General features: G+C 40.7%; 1 protein-coding gene across 3 annotated transcripts in view; it reads left to right on the top strand.

The window, feature by feature from the left end:
• Window positions 1-21,784, top strand: part of LOC127958629 (D(2)-like dopamine receptor) — a 120,592-nt gene that overhangs the window by 73,397 nt on the left and 25,411 nt on the right. For all 3 annotated transcript variants that reach the window (XM_052557537.1, XM_052557536.1, XM_052557538.1), the window contains exons 2-5: window positions 1,716-2,016; window positions 9,224-9,333; window positions 10,946-11,082; window positions 21,461-21,660. In XM_052557537.1, the coding sequence (XP_052413497.1) occupies window positions 1,738-2,016; window positions 9,224-9,333; window positions 10,946-11,082; window positions 21,461-21,660 (726 nt within the window). In that variant the 5' untranslated portion in view covers window positions 1,716-1,737. The remainder of the gene's footprint in view (window positions 1-1,715; window positions 2,017-9,223; window positions 9,334-10,945; window positions 11,083-21,460; window positions 21,661-21,784) is intronic.

Genomic DNA, 21,784 nt, shown 5'->3' with positions numbered 1-21,784 from the left:
TTCCCTGTTGGTTTTAGATGTCGATTGTTTTAATAGATCTTGCTGTGTAAATTCCAAATCGATACAAGATAGCTATTATGCCACTATTAAAACAGAAAAAGATCAATCATGTTTCAGAAGCTATACAATGTTCTGGAGCTTAGAGGAGAAATTGGATATTTCTTTAATGTGTGTCTTTCAAATATTGTACATAGCAAATGAAGATGGGTGTTATTGTGTGAGTATCAGGTGAATGCCGTGATTGTGCTTATATAGGTCTTTTACAATGCTCAGTGTCACCCATAGTGTGCAAGAATGTTAATGATACCCCGTTCTCATTAATTTTCTTTTCCTTCGGGTCTCGCCTCTTTTGTAACTGTATCAATTTTAATCTGTCCTCATACAGTCACAAATGACCTTTTACTAAATGACTGTTTAATCCATTAATTCTGTTAAGATTATTACTGTTCCCATTCCACAGTTTAAACAGGGATTGCAGTAGAAAGAAAAAAAAGAAGAAGAAAAACCATAGAGAAATAATTGAGATATTAAAAAGATTTAATTTAAGACACTGTGAGAATAAATGCAAATGAAGACTTTTGTTTCTCATTTTTGTCCTGAGAAATATAATGCCTCTTTTTTTTCAGGGTTTTTGAAAATATCACAAACTTGAAATGCTATGATGCTATTACGGATACTAATAAAAGTCTGAGATGTGTACAGTCTTAAACTCAATCCTTTATTAAGTTAAGAAAGGTAACTGCAACTTTAAAAACTCATAATTGTTAGAAATACATTCTAAATTGTGAGATAGAAATGTGCAATTGCTATTTTTGGTTCACTTTATTTTGATTGTCCACATTCTACTAACAGTATAACTTTGCAACTAGATGTCAACCTGCAGTCATTAGAGTATATTTGTGTCTCAAGTCTAATATACATTAGAGTATTTGGTAAGTTTTGGCCTAATGGTTAGAGAGTTGGACTTGCAATATAAAGGTCGTGAGTTCAAGTCTTAAGCCAGCAGGGATTGTAGGTGTGGGTGGGAGTGGATGTACAGTGCTCTCTCATACCTCAGTACCATGACTGAGGTGCCTTTGATCAAAGCATAAATGGCTGCCCACTGCTCCGTGTGTGTGTACTTTGGATGGGTTAAATGCAGTGCACGAACTCCGAGAATGGGTCACCATACTTGGCTGTATAACACGTATTTGCAAGTATATAGCTTATTCTACTAACCCTAAACCTAACGTAATAGTCTACTCTGAGTTAGTATACATGTAGTAGCAAATTAATGAGCAATAGTTGGCATGTAGTTGCAAAGGTATTTATAGTTAGTAAAATCGACTAATTAGTAGTGGATTATCAAAATAAAGTGTAACCCTATTTATTATGGCAGAAACAAAACAAAAAAAAAAGAAAAAAAAAAGAATTGCAAGATGCAAACTATTATGAGATGTACTGTAGGTTCAGAATTCTCATGGGGAAAAAGTCAAAATTGTAAGATATAAACTCTGTGTTTGGGAAAGCTGTTTGAAAACAATCCAAATTTTCGTTCTATTTGGTGATGAACATGGGCTATAAATTACACACGTCTGCTATGAATGAAACATAACTGAAAAAACTCTGCTGAGATATGATAGAGCAACATCTGATCAATAACATTTTCTTGTTGGCATATTGCTTGGTTTCATTCCATGTTTGCAGCTTCACTGACAGTGAATTATGTCTCTCAGTTTCAGGCTTCTTTCCTGGCACATGGAATTCCTCACAGAGTATCCCTACAATGACACTTATTATGACAATGGGACCGGGTCCCTCAACAGCACAAGCTGTGAGGCCAAGCATCAGTATAACTACTATGCCCTGCTCCTGACTCTCCTCATCTTTGTCATTGTCTTCGGCAATGTGTTGGTGTGTATGGCAGTCTCTCGAGAGAAAGCGCTGCAGACCACCACTAATTACCTCATTGTCAGCCTGGCGGTGGCAGATCTTCTCGTGGCCACATTAGTTATGCCCTGGGTGGTGTACCTTGAGGTAAGAAACATTAATTGTGTCATATGGAGCCACGTTTCTGTATGTCTAAAAATGACAACCTTTACTTTTTTTAAGGATATGAGGCATGATTAAAAAGTGCCTCGCTATTGTTTAAATATATGATATTGAATTAATTTAATTGGAAAACAACACCTTCGGGACATGTCCCAGGGGTTTCTGTAAGCAGGCACCTTACAGCTTTTGGGTTTTATAATGCACTCGGCACCACACAGCTCCTGTGTCGGCTGTGTGATTTCCAACTCCCAAATAGCAAATTGATCTGTCCTTTGTCCTTGAAACATATTGCATCTAAGACCATCATTTGTAGCCTCACAAAGGTTCCATAGGAACTAGAGGACTAACTGAGCTGCAGCAATGCATCTATAGGGTAATTTCACATTTTCTCCTTTTCCTTGTTCTTTGGTGTTACAATCTGTATAAGACCACAAATAGAACCCGGCAAGTGCTATTTTGGAATTTTGATAAAATATATTTTAACCTTTGACCCAAGCATCACATACAGATAAAATTATTAACTTTAGTATAATTATTATTATTATCATTATTATTATTAATAGTAGTAGTAGTAGTACTAGTAGTAGTAGTATTTAAATAAATAAAAAATAAAAGGGTCACACTTCAGTTTAGGGATCAATTTGCACTATTAACTATGGATTTTCCCGTAGCATACTCCTAATTCGCAGCTGATTAATAGTATGCTAGTTGTTAAATTTAATTATGGTGTAGGATTAAGGATTAAGGTGCTTTTTAAGTACTAATAAACATCCAATATGTATGCATCCTAATACATGCTTATAAGTAAATAGTTAATAGTGAGAATTGGTTCCTAAACTAAAACACAAGATCTTGTTTGACATCTTGTAACATAAATACAGTATATCACTTCTAAAGTTTTCTGTAAAAAGACAGAAATCAATTGTTAATTTTGACAGCAAGTCAAATCAAGTTTAAATTATCATAGCCCTTTGACTTAAATGCAATTTAGTTGTAGTCATCTGAATGTTTTTTTAGTCTACTTTTAGTCGACTAAATATACATTAGATTTAGTCAACTTAAATTTTACAGATTTATTTAAAAAAAACTATATATTATAATAATACTTCTAATAATGATATTTCTCCAAGACGCTTCAAGAAACCTGCCTGCAAAGCTACCTGAAAAAACTATGTGCAAGTTTACCTAGAGCAAAAGCTTCAAACGCAAAGGATGGTCACACTAAATGCTTATTTTACATTATACATCTTTTGAAAGGATCCTCATTTTACAGCATTTTTACACAAGTGCCGAAACTTTTAACAATTCGATAGCATTGCAAGTAGGTTTCTTGAAGCATTCATATATATAAACTAATATTGTCTATAATTTATGCATGCCTCAGTGCATGCTGGGAACATAAACATGAACAAATCAGCAACATTGTTCAATATAAAAATTAGGGAAGCTGGGCCATCATCAGTTAAAATATTATTGTTAGTCTACCATGCATTTGTATAGATGATGTCAGCTTTCTTCTATGACTCAAAATTAAAGTCTCTGCCATGGTTTAAAGTATGAAGCATACATACAAAAGAATGACTTATGTACATGTTTATAAGTCTAAATAGTCTAAATGCTAGCTCTTGCTGGCCAAACAGTATGAAGTCCCTCCCTTCCCAGAAGGATTGCTACTGCATGTCATTTGATAATGAAATATTAACCTTCATTTATAGATTCATCAAATGACTTTCAGTGGCATAGAATTACAACAAACTGACTGATCTTCCACTCCTGTATTTGCATTTGATTTAATCAGTATAATAGAGATAATGTTATAATTTATATTGACATTATTGATTTTATTTTCTTATTTTTCGTTTCCATTTTAATTTGAATTATTTTTCATAATTTTGATGTTTTCATTATTCTGTACTGTGTATGTTGGTGTGTAAATGTTTCATATAGCACTATGTTAAAGTGACCTTGACCTATGTAATATAAATACAAATTCTTATTCTTCTGTTTATTTACTTAATAGGTCTTTATAGCTTCTATAAGATTTTATTTAAATGTTAGTTTTAGTTCATCAGGTTATACTAAGATAGAAATGTTGCCTTTGTAAATTTCTGAAATTACAGATGCATCTCAATAATTTAGAATGTTGTGGAAAAGTTCATTTATTTCAGTAATTCAACTCAAATTGTGAAATTTGTGTATTAAATAAATTCAATGCACACAGACTGAAGTAGTGGAAGTCTTTGGTCCTTTAATTGTGATGATTTTGGCTCACATTTAACAAAAACCCAACAATCTCAACAAATTAGCATATGGTAACATGCCCATCAGCTAATCAACTCAAAACACCTGCAAAGGTTTCCTGAGCCTTCCAAAGGGTCTCTCGCATTCATTGACACCCTTCACAAGGAGGGTAAGCCACAAACATGCATTGCCAAAGAAGCTGGATGTTCACAGAGCGGTGTGTCCAAGCATCTTAACAGACAGTTGAGTGGAAGGAAAAAGTGTGGAAGAAAAAGATGCACAACCAACCAAGAGAACCAAAGCCTTATGAGAATTGTCAAGCAAAATTGATTTAAGAATTTGAGTGAACTTTACGAGCAATGAATTAAGGCTGGGGTCAATGCATACAGACCTGTCAAGGAATTTGGCTACAGTTGTTGTATTCCTCTTGTTAAGCCACTCCTGAACCACAACGTCACAGGTGTCCTGCCGGGGCTAAGGAGAAGAAGAACTGGACTGTTGCCCAGTTGTCCAAAGTCCTCTTTTCAGATGAGAGCAAGTTTTGTACTTCATTTGGAAACCAAGGTCCTAGAGTCTGGAGAAAGAGTGGAGAAGCTCATAGCCTAAGTTGCTTGAAGGCCAGTGCTAAGTTATCACAGTCTAAGATGATTTGGTGCGCAATCAATGTCATCTGCTTTTGTTGGTCCATTGTGTTTTCGAAAATCAAAGTCACTGCATCTAAATTTAAATCACTGAATTTTGGAGCACTTTATGCTTCCTTTTGCTGACCAGCTTTTTGGAGATGCTGATTTCATTTTCCAGCAGGATTTGTCACTTTCCCACACTGCCAAAAGCACCAAAAGTTGGTTAAATGACTGTGGTGTTGGTTTGCTTGACTGGCCAGCAAACTCACCAGACCTGAACCCCATAGAGAATCAATGGGGTATTGTCAAGAGGAAAATGAGAAACAAGAGACCAAAAAATGCAAAAGAGCTGAAGGCCAATATCGAAGAAACCTGGGCTTCCAGACCACCTCAGCAGTGCCACAAACTGATCACATCGATGCCACTCTGATTTGAGGCAGTGATTAAAGTTAAAGGAGCCCATACCAAGTATTGATTACATGTACATTAAATGAACACACTTTCCATAAGGCCAACAATTCACTACAATTTTTTTTTTTAATTGGTCTTATGAAGTATTTTAATTTTTTGAGATAGTGAATTGGTGGGGATTTGTTAAATGTGAGCCAAAACCATCACAATTAAAAGAACCAAAGACTTCGCTCTACTTCCATCTGTGTGCATTAAATTTATTCAATACATGAGTTTCACAACTTTGAGTTGAATTACTGAAATAAATGAACTTTTCCACATTATAATTTATTGAGATGCACCTGTTGTATTAATATTATAATTTTTTTTTTGTTATTTTATGAAGTATATTTTATTTTGACAAACGCATTTTTATGATTTTAGTTTTAGGTTGGCAGAGACCCGGTGACTCTTGATGTTTGTAGCTGATGTTTTGGTAGCACAAATAGATAATTTTAATGCACTCTCTTTGAGTCGACTTAGTATTTTTGAGATGTCAATGAAACAACCAGCAGGCATTCTGCTACACTAAAAAGACAAAAAAAAAAAAAAAACACCTTACAAACTCTCCACAGAAATGTTCATGGAATATCAAACATCAAATATCATCCATATCAAGTTTCAGGGTAACCTCAGATGTGCAAACTCATTGGTAGTGCAGAGATTCATGAAAAGATTCATGAAAAGCCCTATCATGGTTAAATAAAACCATGCTGACATTTTCATTCAATGGTAAATTCATGTACGGCAGGTCAGGAGAAAAGGAGAGACCTACTTGGCATCATTGACATGTCTCTAGCCAGTGTTCATCTTACTCCACCTCAGTCTGTGAAACTTGCCTTTGGCTGCAATTCGCAGGGTCAGCTCTGCTGGTCTTTCAAACTCCTTTAAAAAAAAAATGTGGCCACCATATTTTTCCCCGTGAATGATTAGATTGATTTATGCAATTAATTCTCTTACCATAAAGTAGCTCACATCTCATACCAGAAGCATAAATGATCTTCCATTCTTGAACAGAAAACTCTTTTTATATATTTACTTAAAGCTGCAGTAGGTAACTTTTGTAAAAATATATTTTTTACATATTTGTTAAACCTGTCATTATGTCCTGACAGTAGAATATTAGACAGATAATCTGTGAAAAAATCAAGCTCCTCTGGCTCCTCCCAGTGTTCCTATTGCCATTTAGGAACAGAAAATCCATTGCTCCCGGTAAGAAACAACCAATCAGAGCTGCGGTCCGTAACTTTGTTTGTGTTCAAAATGTAGAAAAATGTATATAATACGCGAGTACACCATGAATCCATTTTCCAAACCGTGTTTTTAGCTTGTCCTGAATCACTATGGTGCACCTATAATAAGTGTTTATATTAGGACTATTTTAGATCGCTTTGGGGGTACCGCGGCGGAGTAACCCAGTACCTTTGTGATTCTTCATAGACATAAACAGAGAGAAGTAGTTCCGGCTATGATGTTCTTCCGCAAGATGCAAGCAGTTCTGTTTATTAACCGCTAGAGCGTCAAAAGTTCCCTACCGCAGCTTTAAATAAAAAAATATATTTAAATTATAATACACAAAGAGAACTAAAAGGACAGTATAACATTTTGCATGTGTCAACATGTTTATTGTCTTCAGTTGTCTTAAGAGAGCCAATTTAATTATATATATATATATATATATATATATATATATATATATATATATATATATATATATATATATATATATATATATATAGTACATTTGTATAGTAACATATGAATGATTTTACTTACTTTACGATCCTTACATGATGTACACAGTCGTAGAATTTAACGTGACATTTTAATTTTACTGAATGAGAGAGGCCCAATGAAACTAAAAAGTTAGCTTCCTAACTTTTAGCTTTAGTTTAAGTTAACTTAATGTTATATCTTTTTGTCTATTACATATTTTTGCATTCTTAAAAAAAAAAAAAAGAATAATAATTGGCGGGCCCCCTGTAGTACTACCACGGACCCCCTGTCGAATAGCCTGAATTAGGCCCAGCGTACAGTGAATGTGGTTACAGCGGCAGCTACTTTAAGACTTGAAGGTAGACAGATCTTAGATCACTGTAGAGTTTCCTGACAGTGTTGCAGACACTATATTGAGCTGTCGACCGAAATAGATTGTCTGGACATGTAAAGGAAGTGTTGTCTTGTCACCGTTTACCTGTAAATAATGAATAGCTTTATAAAGACATTCTCTCAATGTGATTTCACCATCTAATGATGGAAAGGATTGATAAAGGAAAGGCTGATGAATTATGCCAGCACTGATTTATATAAAAAAAATCAAGTTAATAGGATCTATGTTGAGAAGAACCAAAGACATAGCGATGAGGGAAAGAACATTGAGCAAATTTATGCTGAGTTATGTTGACAGTTACAGTTGACAGGGCATGATTTAGAAGGATTTGAATATAGGCTGATTATATTGCACAATTTTTTCTAGAGAGTTTTTGAAGGTCTTGAAGAATGAGTTAATATGACAATATAAGAATATTCATTGCCGTGTAAAAAAAATAAAATAATAATAATTAATAATAAAAAATAAATTTAAAGAAATTGTACTATAGGATGTTCTTCCACCCTGGTCTACAAATGTTATTTTGTTAAATATGATCAAATAAATACACATTTCTATAACATTTATAAGGCCATTCATCCATCCATCAATGGCCAATAAAACAAGGCAAGTCAACATGCAAATTTTGCATTGTCTTTTTGTCTTTTTTTTAAACAATTAAAATTCCAATTCAACATCCTGTTTACTACCTGAATTTAAAATTAATTCTCAGTTCAGTTTTGCATTTTACACAGATTGAGGTAGCCTGCTGAATTCACCCCAAAGAGCTTTCCATGAGTTAAGATACTCTTTAGATGTATATGCATGTCTCTAAAAGTATAAAAGTTTGCAGACAAAGCGTACATGAGGACTATAATGAAGTCAACTGTCAATTCCAAAGATTCCTTTCATTTTTGCTGTGTGTTGTTGGTGAAAATGACAGGTAGATCAGATATGACAGGCTATAGTGATAAGAGGTGGATAATTATTCTATATGTCTCCTGAGATAAAGAAGAAAGCGGACCGACTCTCATTGTTACTCTGTAGAGTTGCTCTTTCTATTAGCTTTCTATTAGCTCATTCAGTCCTGTTCCCTTGGTACCAGCTACTGCTGGCTAATGTGGTGCCAGATGAGTACTAATAAGTTCTGAGTTGTAAAGGGCATCCAACTCTATTAAGAAAAAAACTTTCTGAGGAGGATAATTATTTAATATTAGAAAAATGAAATTTTTTGAATAACTTACACAATTTGATTTGTATGGCCAGATTTGTTTTATGTGACACGAGGCAGGCTTATGCTACTGTCATATAGAGGTGTGCTTAGCACAAACTAATGTGGGGTTAGCTGTAACACACATGGTTTAAATATTTACACACATTCTAGAATAACAAAATGTATGGTATTTACTAGTTGCCATGTCAACACTATATAAAGGAAAAACATGAATGAACCATCCACAAATGCGTCTTCAGTGTGGCTCAGCATGCAAAATCCACAAACCAATTTTCATTGGCATTTTCTCTTAAACTCAGAGACGATTGGCCTCCCAAGTGAGACCCCATAATATAAAGTGTTACAGTTTTATATGATACTTCTTTTTCCAGAACCAATTTTGTATTCAGTTTTTATTTTATTCATTTCATTTGCATTCTATTTCTCTACCCCTCATTATTTATTTATTTATGTATTTATCTGCCAGTAAAGTCTTATTGTTGTCCACAGTAAATAACAGAACTTTTCTCAAGAACTCTTTTCAAGTCTGATTATGTGTTTGTGCATGTGTTGCAGGTGGTGGGGGAGTGGCGTTTCAGTAAAATCCATTGTGATGTGTTCGTCACCCTTGACGTCATGATGTGTACAGCCAGCATTCTTAATCTGTGTGCCATTAGTATTGACAGGTAGGTTCTTCTTTCAGTTCATGAAAAGTGTAATGATTCTTTTAAATCGCAAGAATACCATATCTCAATCACATATTTTTGTGAGCATTGGAATGGTGAGATGTTATGCCATATGAAATAGGCATCTTGTTGTTTAGACTACAGTTGTGTTAAAAAAATATTATTATAAATAAAACCCAATTGTCAGCAGTGTTTTGCAGGACACTCTGATTTACTGATTACTGATTGCTCCTTTTAAAATTAATCACATTACTGCTCTGATTACTTTATTTCAAAAGTATTTAGTAATTAGTTACATTACTAGTTATGTTAATTTTTTCTCTCCATTCCCACCATTCACACTCCCAATAAATGTGTGTTATTAAAGCATCAACATTCACAAAACACTGTTATTTTTAACTAAAAATGTAAGCGGCTGCCGAGTGCATAATTATAATGTAGTGCATTTTAATGCAGTTGACTGATTTGCTAAATTTTGAAATTACAATGTTTTATTCTAATGTATATACATTTAACAACTATCATGCAATATTGTATTTATCTTGTTTATCTTGGGTCACCTAATATGCTGCCACATCGTTGCCTGATTTGGGCCACATATCACTGGATTGATCTGGGCCACACTCCTCCCACCAACAATCAGCCCTCATATTGTTTGGCGTAATCCACGCCGTGCCATCATTGCCACACATGGCCCAGCTCTGGCTGAAAGGGTACATGACATTGCTGACAGGAGGCCATCAGTGCCAGCTTGAGGCATTTGGGCCAAGTCTGTCTGCTATGTGGGAGGGAGGTAAAATTGAAAGACAAAGAAAAGGGATCGTTAACTCAAAAATGTTTATACTCAAACTTTTTTCATGGAAAAATGTTTCATCTATATAAGGAAAGTCAAAGGTTACAAACATTCTTCAAAATATCATCTTTTGTGTTCTGCAGAAGAAAGTAAGGTTTGGAATGTCACGAGGGTGAATAAATGATGACAATTTTTATTGTTGGGTGAAGGTGCAGAACACTAAAGAGTTTAACTTCACTAAAGAGTTTTTTAGGGCAAAAAAATGGACGTCTTATTGACTAGCCACATGTAATTCAGTTTAATCAGGTTCTAAATAGCCTTCTACAATTAAAACTGTGCCATTATCATCCACAGAAAGCAGGTGGTATACTGAATATTAGATAAAAAAAAATTGATCTACATTTTTATTGATTATGGCGGCAAAAGTTCATCAAATTATGTCCATTTGACGGAGAAGGACATTATGAAGGGGTAATTTGGGGATTCTGAAGAGTCCCAGTAATTATTCCGCTGAAAAGAACAGATAGCTCTGACATGAATTCAGTCAAACAACGCAGACATCAGAAACAAAAATCACATTCAGTGCAACCCATGCTTAGTGACGTCTCCCAGAATGTAAAAGCTTTTTGTTTGAGTAGGAAGACCACTGAAAGCTTTGGAAATGATAGTGATGATCATGATGAAGTTTAGGTTTATCACAGTTACAAAAGCAAGAGTGTGACCATCATTGTTTACTTCTCTGTTTGTCTGCCTGAATGCAAATCCACCCCAACCCATCCACCCCCTCTTCATCTCCTTCCCTCTGGGCTTCTCATGCAGGTACACAGCTGTTGCTATGCCGATGTTGTACAACACACGCTACAGCTCCAAGAGACGAGTCACGGTAATGATCTCGGTGGTTTGGGTGCTTTCATTCGCTATTTCCTGCCCTTTGTTGTTTGGATTAAATAACACAGGTAAATGTCTGAGTTTTTTCCTTATATTCATAGAGCAACAGTTTACACAAAAATTTACATTAGGGTATTTACTCACCATCATAGCATTCAGAACAAATATTTTGTTTTTGTTTTGTTTTGTTTTAAATACATATATTTTTAATACATATATTCTTAAAAAATAAACAAAAGAGACAAAAACACCACAATGACAAATAACATTTTATGGCATTCATGACATTATCCCTATGAATTTGTCACATGTATTCCACAATAAAACAACAACATAGAGGTTTGCTGAAAATTGAGCTTTGCCATCACAAAAAATAGTATATTAAATTAAATATTTACATAAATGTTATAAAATTAAATATACACGTCATGTCAGTGATGACTGATGAATTGGGATCTCACCAGAGCAAATAGCAAATCCTCCTGGGCCTTCATCCCTGTCCTCTTGGGATTTGGCATTGGGATTGGGATTTTGGGATTTGGCCCTCTTCGAGCCTTTGCAGTCAGTCGATTTGAAGTTTATTTCAATAAAAACCCTGCTCCTGACTGCATTGGCCTTGATCAAGAGGGTGGGGAACCTGCAGGCAATTTCGGTCAATTAATCTTGCCTTCAGTTTGGACTAGATTCCAGTGCAACACTGAGACACCGGCCCGGCTATGTCCCCAAGGTTCCTACCACTCCCTTCAGGGACCAGGTGGAAAACCTTCAAGTGCTGCCCCTGGAGGAGACAGACCCAGCCATAGCTTTGCACTGTCCTGTACACACACTGCGGCAGTATGTGGATAAAGCTCAGAGCTTTAGGACCTCAAAACAGCTCTTTGTCTTTTATGGAGGATAGCAGAAGGGGAAGGCTGTCTTCAAGGAGAGGATGGCCCACCGGATAGTGGATGCCATCACTTTGGCCTACAAAGCACAAGGTGTGCCCTGCCTGCTCAGGTTGCATGCTCACTCGTGGCTCGTGGTGCCTCGCTGGCAGACATTTGTAGAGCTGTGACCTGGGCAACTCCTAACACATTCACTAGGTTCTATAGCCAGTGTGACGAACCAGTTTCCTCCTGTGTTGTCACCTCAAATGGGTAGTGGCGCTGAGATGCCTTGTTCAGAGAGGTTCAGAAACTGATTTTAACAAGTGAGACATGTTCCTGGGCCAACATCTTTGTTGTCCCTGGAACAACATTGTGATTAACCAATCAGATTTGAAGAACCAGATTATAGATTTTGTAAAGTTTATGCTTAAAATCTCTGTTTGGCGCTTGTACATCAAGTGTCATTCATCTATCATTTCCTCTGATTTTAGGGATTACTCATGGTTAGGGTTAGGTTTAGGTGTAGGGATATGGTCAAGAATATATTTTTGGAGTAAAATGTTGTTCCAGGGTCAACAAAATATGTTGACCTAGGAACACATCTAACTCAGCAAAATCAGGACGTGCGCCTTGGACGCCTAGTTCTCCATAGAGCCCCCTGGCTGTCGAGTCCTCCAGCACTCTGGTGGCTATGCGTGGTGGAGCATCCAGCACCAGGCCTTTCAGCCAGTGAATTCCTGAAATCTGGTGTAACCCTGATGTTCCCTGAAGGAGGAAATGGAGACATCATGTCTCTTCACCACAGTTGCTGTACCACCGCTGAGCTGCCGGGTCACCGTCTCAGCTCCTCAGCGAGAGCATGAATGAATGCAGTGCACCTACTGCCTCTTATCCTCACGCTGTGATCAACGGCAGCTGGATGCAGTAATCACATGCCAATGTTCTAGGGCTGTAGCTATCGAATATTTTAGTAATCGAGTATTCTACCAAAAAAATTAAATCGATTAATCGAGTAATTGGATAAAATGTGTTTTTGCTTAATTAAAGTGCAATATTAATTATACAAGAGAAAATAAGACTCCTGGGTCTCTTAAAATGAACAACTAAGTTTCCTTTTTTTTTTTTTTTTTTTTTTTTAAATAAATATATATATATTTTTTAAATGCATAGAATGCAATGCATTCATCAAAAACTAATATTTAATTATTACCCATTGTTTTTCTGTGTGTACTTGTACTGTGAACAATGACAATAAAGTTGACAGATGAATTAAGTGCATTTAAGTGCCATTCAGTTGAGGTTTTAAATAAAGCATTTTCTGAGATGCACATTAAACATAAAACATTAACTTAATTTATCTTTTAATTATAGAAAAAAATTGGTAAACAAAGTGGATTTACTATTAAAATTTTTTTTTTTTTTTCATTTTTTAGTAGTAGGCTATGCACATTCTGCTGAATAATAGTCTTTAACCGGACTTTTATGGGTTTGACGGGTTTACGTACCTTTACAGTTCTTTGTATGTGATGCGACGCTTGTTTTACTCAAATCAAACGGTCAAATGCTCATTAAATGACTGTCAGAGCAGTTCTGGAGATGTTGTTCATGTGTTCAGGTCCTTATTTAGTGAGACAGCAGATGCTGAAATCCCCGGAGCGTCACTCGCACGTCAGTGTGTTTAATGAATGAAAACACGCTTATGCTCCATTCATTAACAGAAACATGCAGAAAATGCAGGATTCATATTTAAATAGACTGTTCCGGCTTAATATTTACAGATATTAGTCCATATCCATAGGGTCCTAGTTGTGGTATGCCAGCTCTATCTTGCAATGCACGTTCTCTTTATGTTTTCCCGCGCCCTCAAATCAAAACACAGCTGACTCCTTGCAGTATGTGATTTCGGACCCAGCACTTGTGTCTCCTTCTGCTTTGTGGTTGATGTAAACGCGTAAAAAAAATAATTGCGAAAGAACCTGACGTGAGATTTAAAATAAATTAAAAGAGGCTTCGAGGCAAAGGAATTTGCCTCGATGATTTTTTGTAATCGATTTACTCGAGTTACTCGAGGAATCGTTTCAGCCCTACAATGTTCATTTGCTCATTTATTTACACTCAAAGTGGATTGGTCTCTCTGGCGAGATCCCAATTCGTCGGTCATCACCAACGTGACATCTCTGTTCCCGCCTCCAGGGAACAAGAGTTACATATGTAACCTAGATGATTTTTTGTATTAAAATATATTAAATTAAAATAGACAACAATGGCTATTTTATTGTTAGCATCATTTAAAATAATTTGATGGCCCAAAGTAGTTGAACACGATGCAATACAATTCCAACAACAAGCAAATTGTCCATCCACACCAGATGCTATATGGCTATGGGACACAACAAAGTCAATAAAAAATCACTGCCAATCAGAAAAACGCATGGGTGGCCTCTTTCTGCAAGTGAACAAGAACATAATTGAATTCATAAATATTAAACCATTTAAATACGATTAACCCTTATGTGGTCTTCAGGGTCTTTTTGACCTGCAAAATGACATTTGCCAAAATTGAAAGAGTATTCTCTGACACTGCATGACACTTTGTACAGTGGTCTTTGTACAGGTTCTAGATCTACAACAACAACAAAAAATAATAATAATAAAAAAAAAAAATAATAATAATCTGGAATTAGGTTTTTATGTTAGTGTGAAAAAAAGAACATTCATTCAAATAATTTTTATTGTTATAATTGTGATTTCAGAATATGTAGATATGAATCCAACTGAAAAAAATAAATTATTATATATTTTAATTAGTCAAATAGCAAATAATAGGGGTGTAATGATTCACTAGTTTTCTCGATGCATCGATTACATGATTTTTGAATCATGAATCACCAATCTCGGAACAGTAATCGACTTAAAACGCTAAGAATCAAATGAATCATGATTTCTATAGCGATTCAGTGCTTTCAAAATATATGCACATTAAGTTACCACATGCACAAATTAATGGAGACCTAAAATAACGTCTCTAGGTTACGTATGTAACCCTAGTTCCTCGAGGGAACGAGACGCTGCGTCAAAAGCGCTTTGGGGAACGCGCCCAGCGTGCGCGACTCTGAATATCGTGTGAAATCAGACCAATGGAAGAGCGTGACGTCACCGGCGGAGTGACGTAAGCGACCAGGAAGCTATAAAAGCACGTGCCACGCAGCTGGCGTCAGCTTCGAGTACCAGCAAGCGCCAGCAGGGGTGCCGGGGGGTATGGCTCCGAGACGCAGCGTCTCGTTCCCTCGAGGAACTAGGGTTACATACGTAACCTAGAGACGTTCCTCTTCAGGAACTCGAGCTGCGTCAAAAGCGCTTTGGGGAACGAGTACCAACGCCGCCAGACTACCAAACCCCTGCCTAGTGTGTATCCGAAGAGCACAGCTTAGGTCAGGAGGACTGAAGCGCCTGGAGTGACTGGCATGTCTAGGCCATAGAATCTGACAAACGTGGAGGGCGTGGACCATCCCGCAGCGTTGCAGATGTCCAGCATGGATACACCTGCTAAGAAGGCCTTGGAGGCCGCCATACCCCGGGTAGAGTGAGCCTTGGCTCCCGACAGCGGGGGACACCAGAGGACTCATAGGAAGCGTTGATAGCCTCGACTATCCAACGACTGATAGTCTGCTTAGAAGCAGGAAAACCCCTCTTGGGGGGACCGTAGCATACAAGCAATTGATCGGTCTTTCTCCACAGGGCAGCTCTGTGGACGTATGCGTCCAGCGCTCTAACTGGACACATACAATTTAGCTTTGCCTGGTCGGGCGAAGTTCACTCCCGAAAGGGAGGAGGGCAGAAGGCCTGCAGTACGACAGGTTGTGGTGTAACAGAGGGAACCTTAGGAACATATCCCGCTCGAGGGTATATGAACGCTTTAGTCATGCCTGGTGCAAATTCAAGATAAGTAGGGGCCACAGAGAGGGCCTGAAGGTCTCCTACTCTCCGCAGAGAGGTGATAGCCAACAGAAAGGAGGTTTTAAGTGTAAGGTGTCTGTCTGAGATATCTTGAATAGGTTCAAATGGGGGTCTGCACATTGCCTCTAACACCACCACCAGGTCCCACGGGGGAATACGGGACCGTACTGGAGGTTTCAGCCTCAGCGCACTGCGGAGGAAACGTGTAACTAAGGGGTGTCTTCCCAAAGACTGGCTATCGAGAAGGGCGTGGTAGGCCGCAATTGCCGCCACGTAAACCTTCAGCGTGGAGTGGGTCAACCCTGCAGAGAGCCTAGCCTGTAGAAACTCCAGAACTGTACCAATCGGGCAGTTTGCTGGGTCTAGCTGGCGGTCTCTGCACCATGAGGTGAAGAGTTTCCACCTCAGGGCGTACAGTTTCCTCGTTGAGGGAGCTCTGGATTGGAGAAGGGTCTCAACAACCTCGGTTGAGAGACCGGCTGCTAAAAGTTGTGCCCCCTCAGGGGCCACACCCACAGCTTCCACAACTCCGGGCGAGGGTGAATTATCGTACCCTGCGCCTGCGAGAGGAGGTCTGTCCTGATCGGTATCTCCCACGGAGAGCCGTCGAGGAGCGAGACTAGATCTGAGAACCATACTCGGCCCGGCCAGAACGGGGCTACTAACAACAGACGGACCCCGTCCCGGCGCACTCTCGCCAGAACTCCCGGGAGCAGAGCAATAGGGGGAAATGCGTACAGACGAAGCCTCGGCCAGGTCTGTACCATAGCGTCCAGTCCCAGAGGACCTGGATGAACTAGAGAGAACCAAAGGGGGCATTGAGACGTCTCTAGAGATGCAAATAGGTCTACTTGAGCCCTGCCAAATATTCTCCATATCTGCTTCACTACTTGTGGGTGAAGTTTCCACTCCCCGGGCCTCGGCCCCTGCCTCGACAGTATGTCTGCTCCCACATTTTGTTTCCCAGGAATATATACTGCTCTTAGTGAGAGGAGTTTGCTCTGGGACCACACCAGGATCTGGTGCGCCAGCTTGTACAAAGGGCGCGAACGCAGACCTCCCTGGTGGTTGATATAGGAGACCACCGATGTGTTGTCGGTGCGCACCAACACATGGTGACCCCTCAGGTCTGGGAGGAAGTGCTTCAGTGCACGAAAAACTGCTAGCATTTCTAGACAATTGATATGCCATGTTCGATGGCGATCGCTCCACAGACCACGGGCAGGGTGGCCACTCATGACTGCACCCCAACCAGTGAGGGATGCATCTGTCGCTAGCGTTACACGGCGACAAAGAGCTCCCAGCACCGGGCCCTGTTTCAAGAACCAAGGTTTCTTCCATACATCTAAGGCACGTAGGCAGCGCCGCGTGACCTTGATAGTGCGAAGTAGATTGCCCCTCGGGGGAAAATCCCTTGGTCTTGAGCCACCACTGCAGGGGCCTCATGTACAGCAGGCCAAGAGGTATCACGTTGGACGCAGCTGCCATCAGACCCAACAATCTCTGAAATTGTTTGACAGTGAGTGACTGGCCTTGTTTGACTCTCTCGACTGAGATGCGGATCGACTCGATACGAGCAGGGGACAATCGTGCCTGCATCGTGGTCGAATCCCATACTACGCCTAGATAGGTGGTTCTCTGAACCGGAGAAAGTACACTCTTCTTGGCGTTCAGTCTCAAACCCAGCTCCCCCATATGTGCGAGGACGACATCTCGATGCCGAACCGCAGCCTGCTCTGACTGTGCTAAGATCAACCAATCGTCGATATAGTTGAGAATGCGGATGCCCTGCATGCGCAGGGGGACCAGAGCCGCGTCTACACATTTTGTGAACGTGCGGGGTGAGAGTGCAAGGCCGAAGGGAAGTACTCGATATTGGTAAGCTTCGCCCCCGAAAGTGAACCTCAGAAACTTCCTGTGATGTGGAAGGATGGATATATGAAAATATGCGTCTTTGAGATCTATCGTGACAAACCAGTCCTGGGACCTGATCTGCGCTACAACTTGCTTGATTGTGAGCATTCTGAATTTTAGTCTCATAACTGAACGATTTAAGACCCTCAAGTCTATAATCGGACGCAGCCCCCCATCCTTCTTGGGAACTATGAAATACCGGCTGTAAGGTCCGGACTCCCTGTCTTGAGGAGGGACCACCTCGATGGCCTCCTTCTCTAATAGGGTTTTCACCTCCTGTTCCATAACCAGACCCTGCCTGAGGCCGACTACTGTCTGAACGACCCCGTTGAATACTGGCGGCACGGAGCCGAACTGAATGCGGTAGCCTTTTTCTACTGTGTGCAGGACCCATCGAGATACATTTGGCAGTAGTTTCCACGCTGCTAAATAATCTACTAAGGGAATCAGTCTCTCGAGACTGATCTCTGGTGTAAGAGGCCCCCGCAGGGGCGGCGAGCGTCTCAGCCCCGCTACGCGCACGGGCGGAAGATACTGAGAGCGATGCTCGCTGGGACCTGCTGCGCCCTGGATCACTGGCAGGGTTAGCAGACCGGCCCCCAGAGGGCGCTGAGGGGAGACGGGCACCGTGTACTGTGGTGTGTACCGCTCTACCCCAGCGGAGGCTGCCCTCTGAAACCCTGGGTTGTTGGCGTCAGGGTTTCTTGGCCGAGGACTTCTTAGCTTCAATAACCGCCCTGAGATCTTGTTTGGGCTGGGAAGTCCTCGGCCGAGAGCGTCGTCGAGACTCTCGTTCCCGACGCGGAGGAGCACGAGAGGCGACGCTCTGCTTCTGAGCCTCGCGGTACGAGGAGCTAGGGAGCGGCTGGGGCATCTCCAGCCCAGATGCCCCGAGGGAGCGACGAGGGAGGAACTTATGGAACGCCGCCGCTTGCTTGCGGGCCTCCTGAAACCTGTCGACGACAGAATTGACTGCGTCGCCGAACAGGCCAGTCGGCTGGATCGGGGCGTCCATGAGGCAGACCCTGTCCCGCTCTTTCATATCGGACAGGGTCAACCATAAGTGCCTCTCCGCGGCCACCATAGCTGCCATGGACCGCCCAATCGCTCGAGCGGTCTCCTTGGTGGCGCGGAGGGAGAGATCAGCGGTCCTTCTTAGCTCTGAGATATCATGGGACTTGATCTCCTCTCCCTCATCTAGCTCCTTGAGCAGATCGGCTTGGTACGCCTGTAACACCGCCATGGTGTGCAGACACGCACCAGCCTGACCTGCTGCCGCATACCCTTTGCCCACCAAAGCCGAAGTTGTTCTTAGTGGCTTTGAGGGCAATGCCGGGGCCTTTAGAGACGACGCCGCACCGGGGGACAGATAGCTCGCGAGCGTCTGTTCCACCCGGGGCATCGCTCTATAACCGCGCTCTCCCATCCCCACTACGTTCCCATAGTAGTCTGACGAGGGGATGTAGAGGCGGGCCGAGAATGGGCGTTTCCACGACCTGGAGATCTCATCGTGCAGGTCGGGAAAGAATGGCAGGCCCCGGCTGGGAGGTGGCTGACTCGCGCGCAGGAAGCGTTCATCAAGCTTGCTTCTCTGCGGTTCAGCTGCTTTCTCGGTGGGCCAATCGATATTTAACTTGGCCACCGCGCGAGTAACCACCTCCAAGAGCTCCTCATACTGCGGCGAGTGGGGTGGCGAATCCCTGTCGAGCGACTCCACATCAACTTCCTCCTCGGAGGAAGAGAGGCGAAGCGTCGACCCCTCTCCCTGAGTGGAAGGAACCGCTGAGCGTGCTTCCGACTCTAGGGATTGGGTGCCGGATCTGGCAGAAGTGGAAGGAGATAGGGACTGGCCCGTCTCCATTCCCTCCACCAGATCCACTTGCGAACCCCACGAGTGCAGCCGCCGTTCTGCCTCAGCAGAAGCGGGACCAGCACCGCGGGGAACGCTGGCAAAGGCCCCCTCCTCGAAGAGGGCCCTCCGGGAACGAAGCATACGCACCGACATCCGCACACAGTGCGGGCAGTCGGCCCCCTCGAGAGCCGACTCAGCGTGCTTCGAACCCAGGCAAACCACGCAAAGGTTGTGTGTATCCCCACCCGTTATATATCTCGGGCAGGGAGGAACACACAGCCTAAAACGCGATTTGGAATCGCCAGAATGCTTAACTTTCGCCTTGCTTTTGGGCATTGTCTAGGAGCTCTTAAACTGGACAGACAACAGTAAATAAGACTCACAGACAAACAGTTTGACAATCACACACAGAGCGCTTGCTGAGAGACGCGAAGCTGACGCCAGCTGCGTGGCACGTGCTTTTATAGCTTCCTGGTCGCTTACGTCACTCCGCCGGTGACGTCACGCTCTTCCATTGGTCTGATTTCACACGATATTCAGAGTCGCGCACGCTGGGCGCGTTCCCCAAAGCGATTTTGACGCAGCTCGAGTTCCTGAAGAGGAACCACAGCATTAGCAATGCCCTTGAAATAAGCATGAGGTTTATCTGATAATCAGATGCATGAAAGTAGCGTTTGTTGCTTTAGCAAACAGACATCTGGTGCGTTTTCTCTCAGAATCAACATTCGCTGAAGGAGAGGAAAAGTTGAATCGCTATAGCAATTTATTTTGTGAAAATGAGATAAAGAAGTTTTCACACTGAAAGTAAAGTGATCTCGCTCTCGTAGACGTGCCAGGCTGTATCGGCAGCTAAACTGAATGAAAGCAGAATGAACGGATGAAACGTTAAGGAAAAAAACAACAACACAATAAATAAATATAATTTATGAATGATGCAGTGCTAATTGACATAATTTATTACAGAACAGAAAGTATAAAGTATATTTACTACCTTATTATGTCCACTTATTCTGTGTAATGTGCCCCTTGACTAAGCATTTAAAGAATTTAGGGGAAGCATTTAAATAATCCTGTGAATGCACTTAAAGAATGCAGAATCGTATAGAATTTTATTGTGAATCGAATCAAATTGAATCATTATAAATGTGCAAAAATCGTTCTTGAATCGATTCGAAAACCTATGAATCGTGAATCAAATTGCTGCCTACCCAAAGATTCACAGATATATCATAAATATATCATATCATAAAAAATATCATAAATCCTCCAAAAATTTTGCAAATGTGGAGTAAGAACATTAATAAACAGTTAATTTTGTTTGTTTTTAATACTTATTTTGTCACAAAATTACATTTTGTTGCCTAGGGTCTCTAGAGACCCCAAAGACCATAAGTGTACACCCCAAACGAAGACTGTTAAAATACGAAGGGTTAAAATACATACTGAGTTACTGATATAATCTTTGTCATGAAATACACTTGTTGGTTCATACTGAGTTCACTGTTCTAACAAAAACATTGGTAAAATATACATATATTTGTGAGGTCTTAGGGCTTTCCAACGATATATAGTTTGTCAAGATTAGATTAGATTTGATTGTAATATAGTGAAGCAAACATAGGCGTCCCATATTCAGGACGGGTTGACAGTTAAGGGGTTAAGTTTTGAGTTCACTCAGCATTTTCCAGTATGCTTCTAATCTAATTATAATCTAGAGCTAATTTGCAATTGTAAAGGGAAATTTGCCATACAGGCATTTGCCAGTGTGTCAGGAAACATATTAGTTTTACACCCATAATTAGTTGTGTAACCATATTTTACTCTCTCTCTCTCTCTCTCTCTCTCTCTCTCTCTTAGCTACACGGGATGATACCATGTGTGAAATTGCCAACCCCGCTTTTGTTGTCTACTCCTCCATCATGTCATTCTACGTGCCCTTCATCATCACCCTTCTTGTGTACGTGCAGATCTATGTGGTTCTTCGTAAGCGTCGAAAACGGGTCAACACTAAACGGAGCTGCCAGAAGACAGACGCTGATGCTAAGCCCCCTCTCAAGGTGATATACACCATGTGAGACAGTAGCCTCAGGGAAAATACCCAGCATTCCCCACTGGACAAGACATGGTGTCAGTGTTGTTTTACAAAACAAGTTGCCCTTTTTCTATAAAATATGGGAAGCA

This window comes from Carassius gibelio, chromosome B5 (assembly GCF_023724105.1).
Source record: "Carassius gibelio isolate Cgi1373 ecotype wild population from Czech Republic chromosome B5, carGib1.2-hapl.c, whole genome shotgun sequence".
Taxonomy (NCBI): domain Eukaryota; kingdom Metazoa; phylum Chordata; class Actinopteri; order Cypriniformes; family Cyprinidae; genus Carassius; species Carassius gibelio.
Note: the sequence above shows the minus strand (reverse complement) of the source record. Positions and strands in the feature narration are given on the sequence as shown.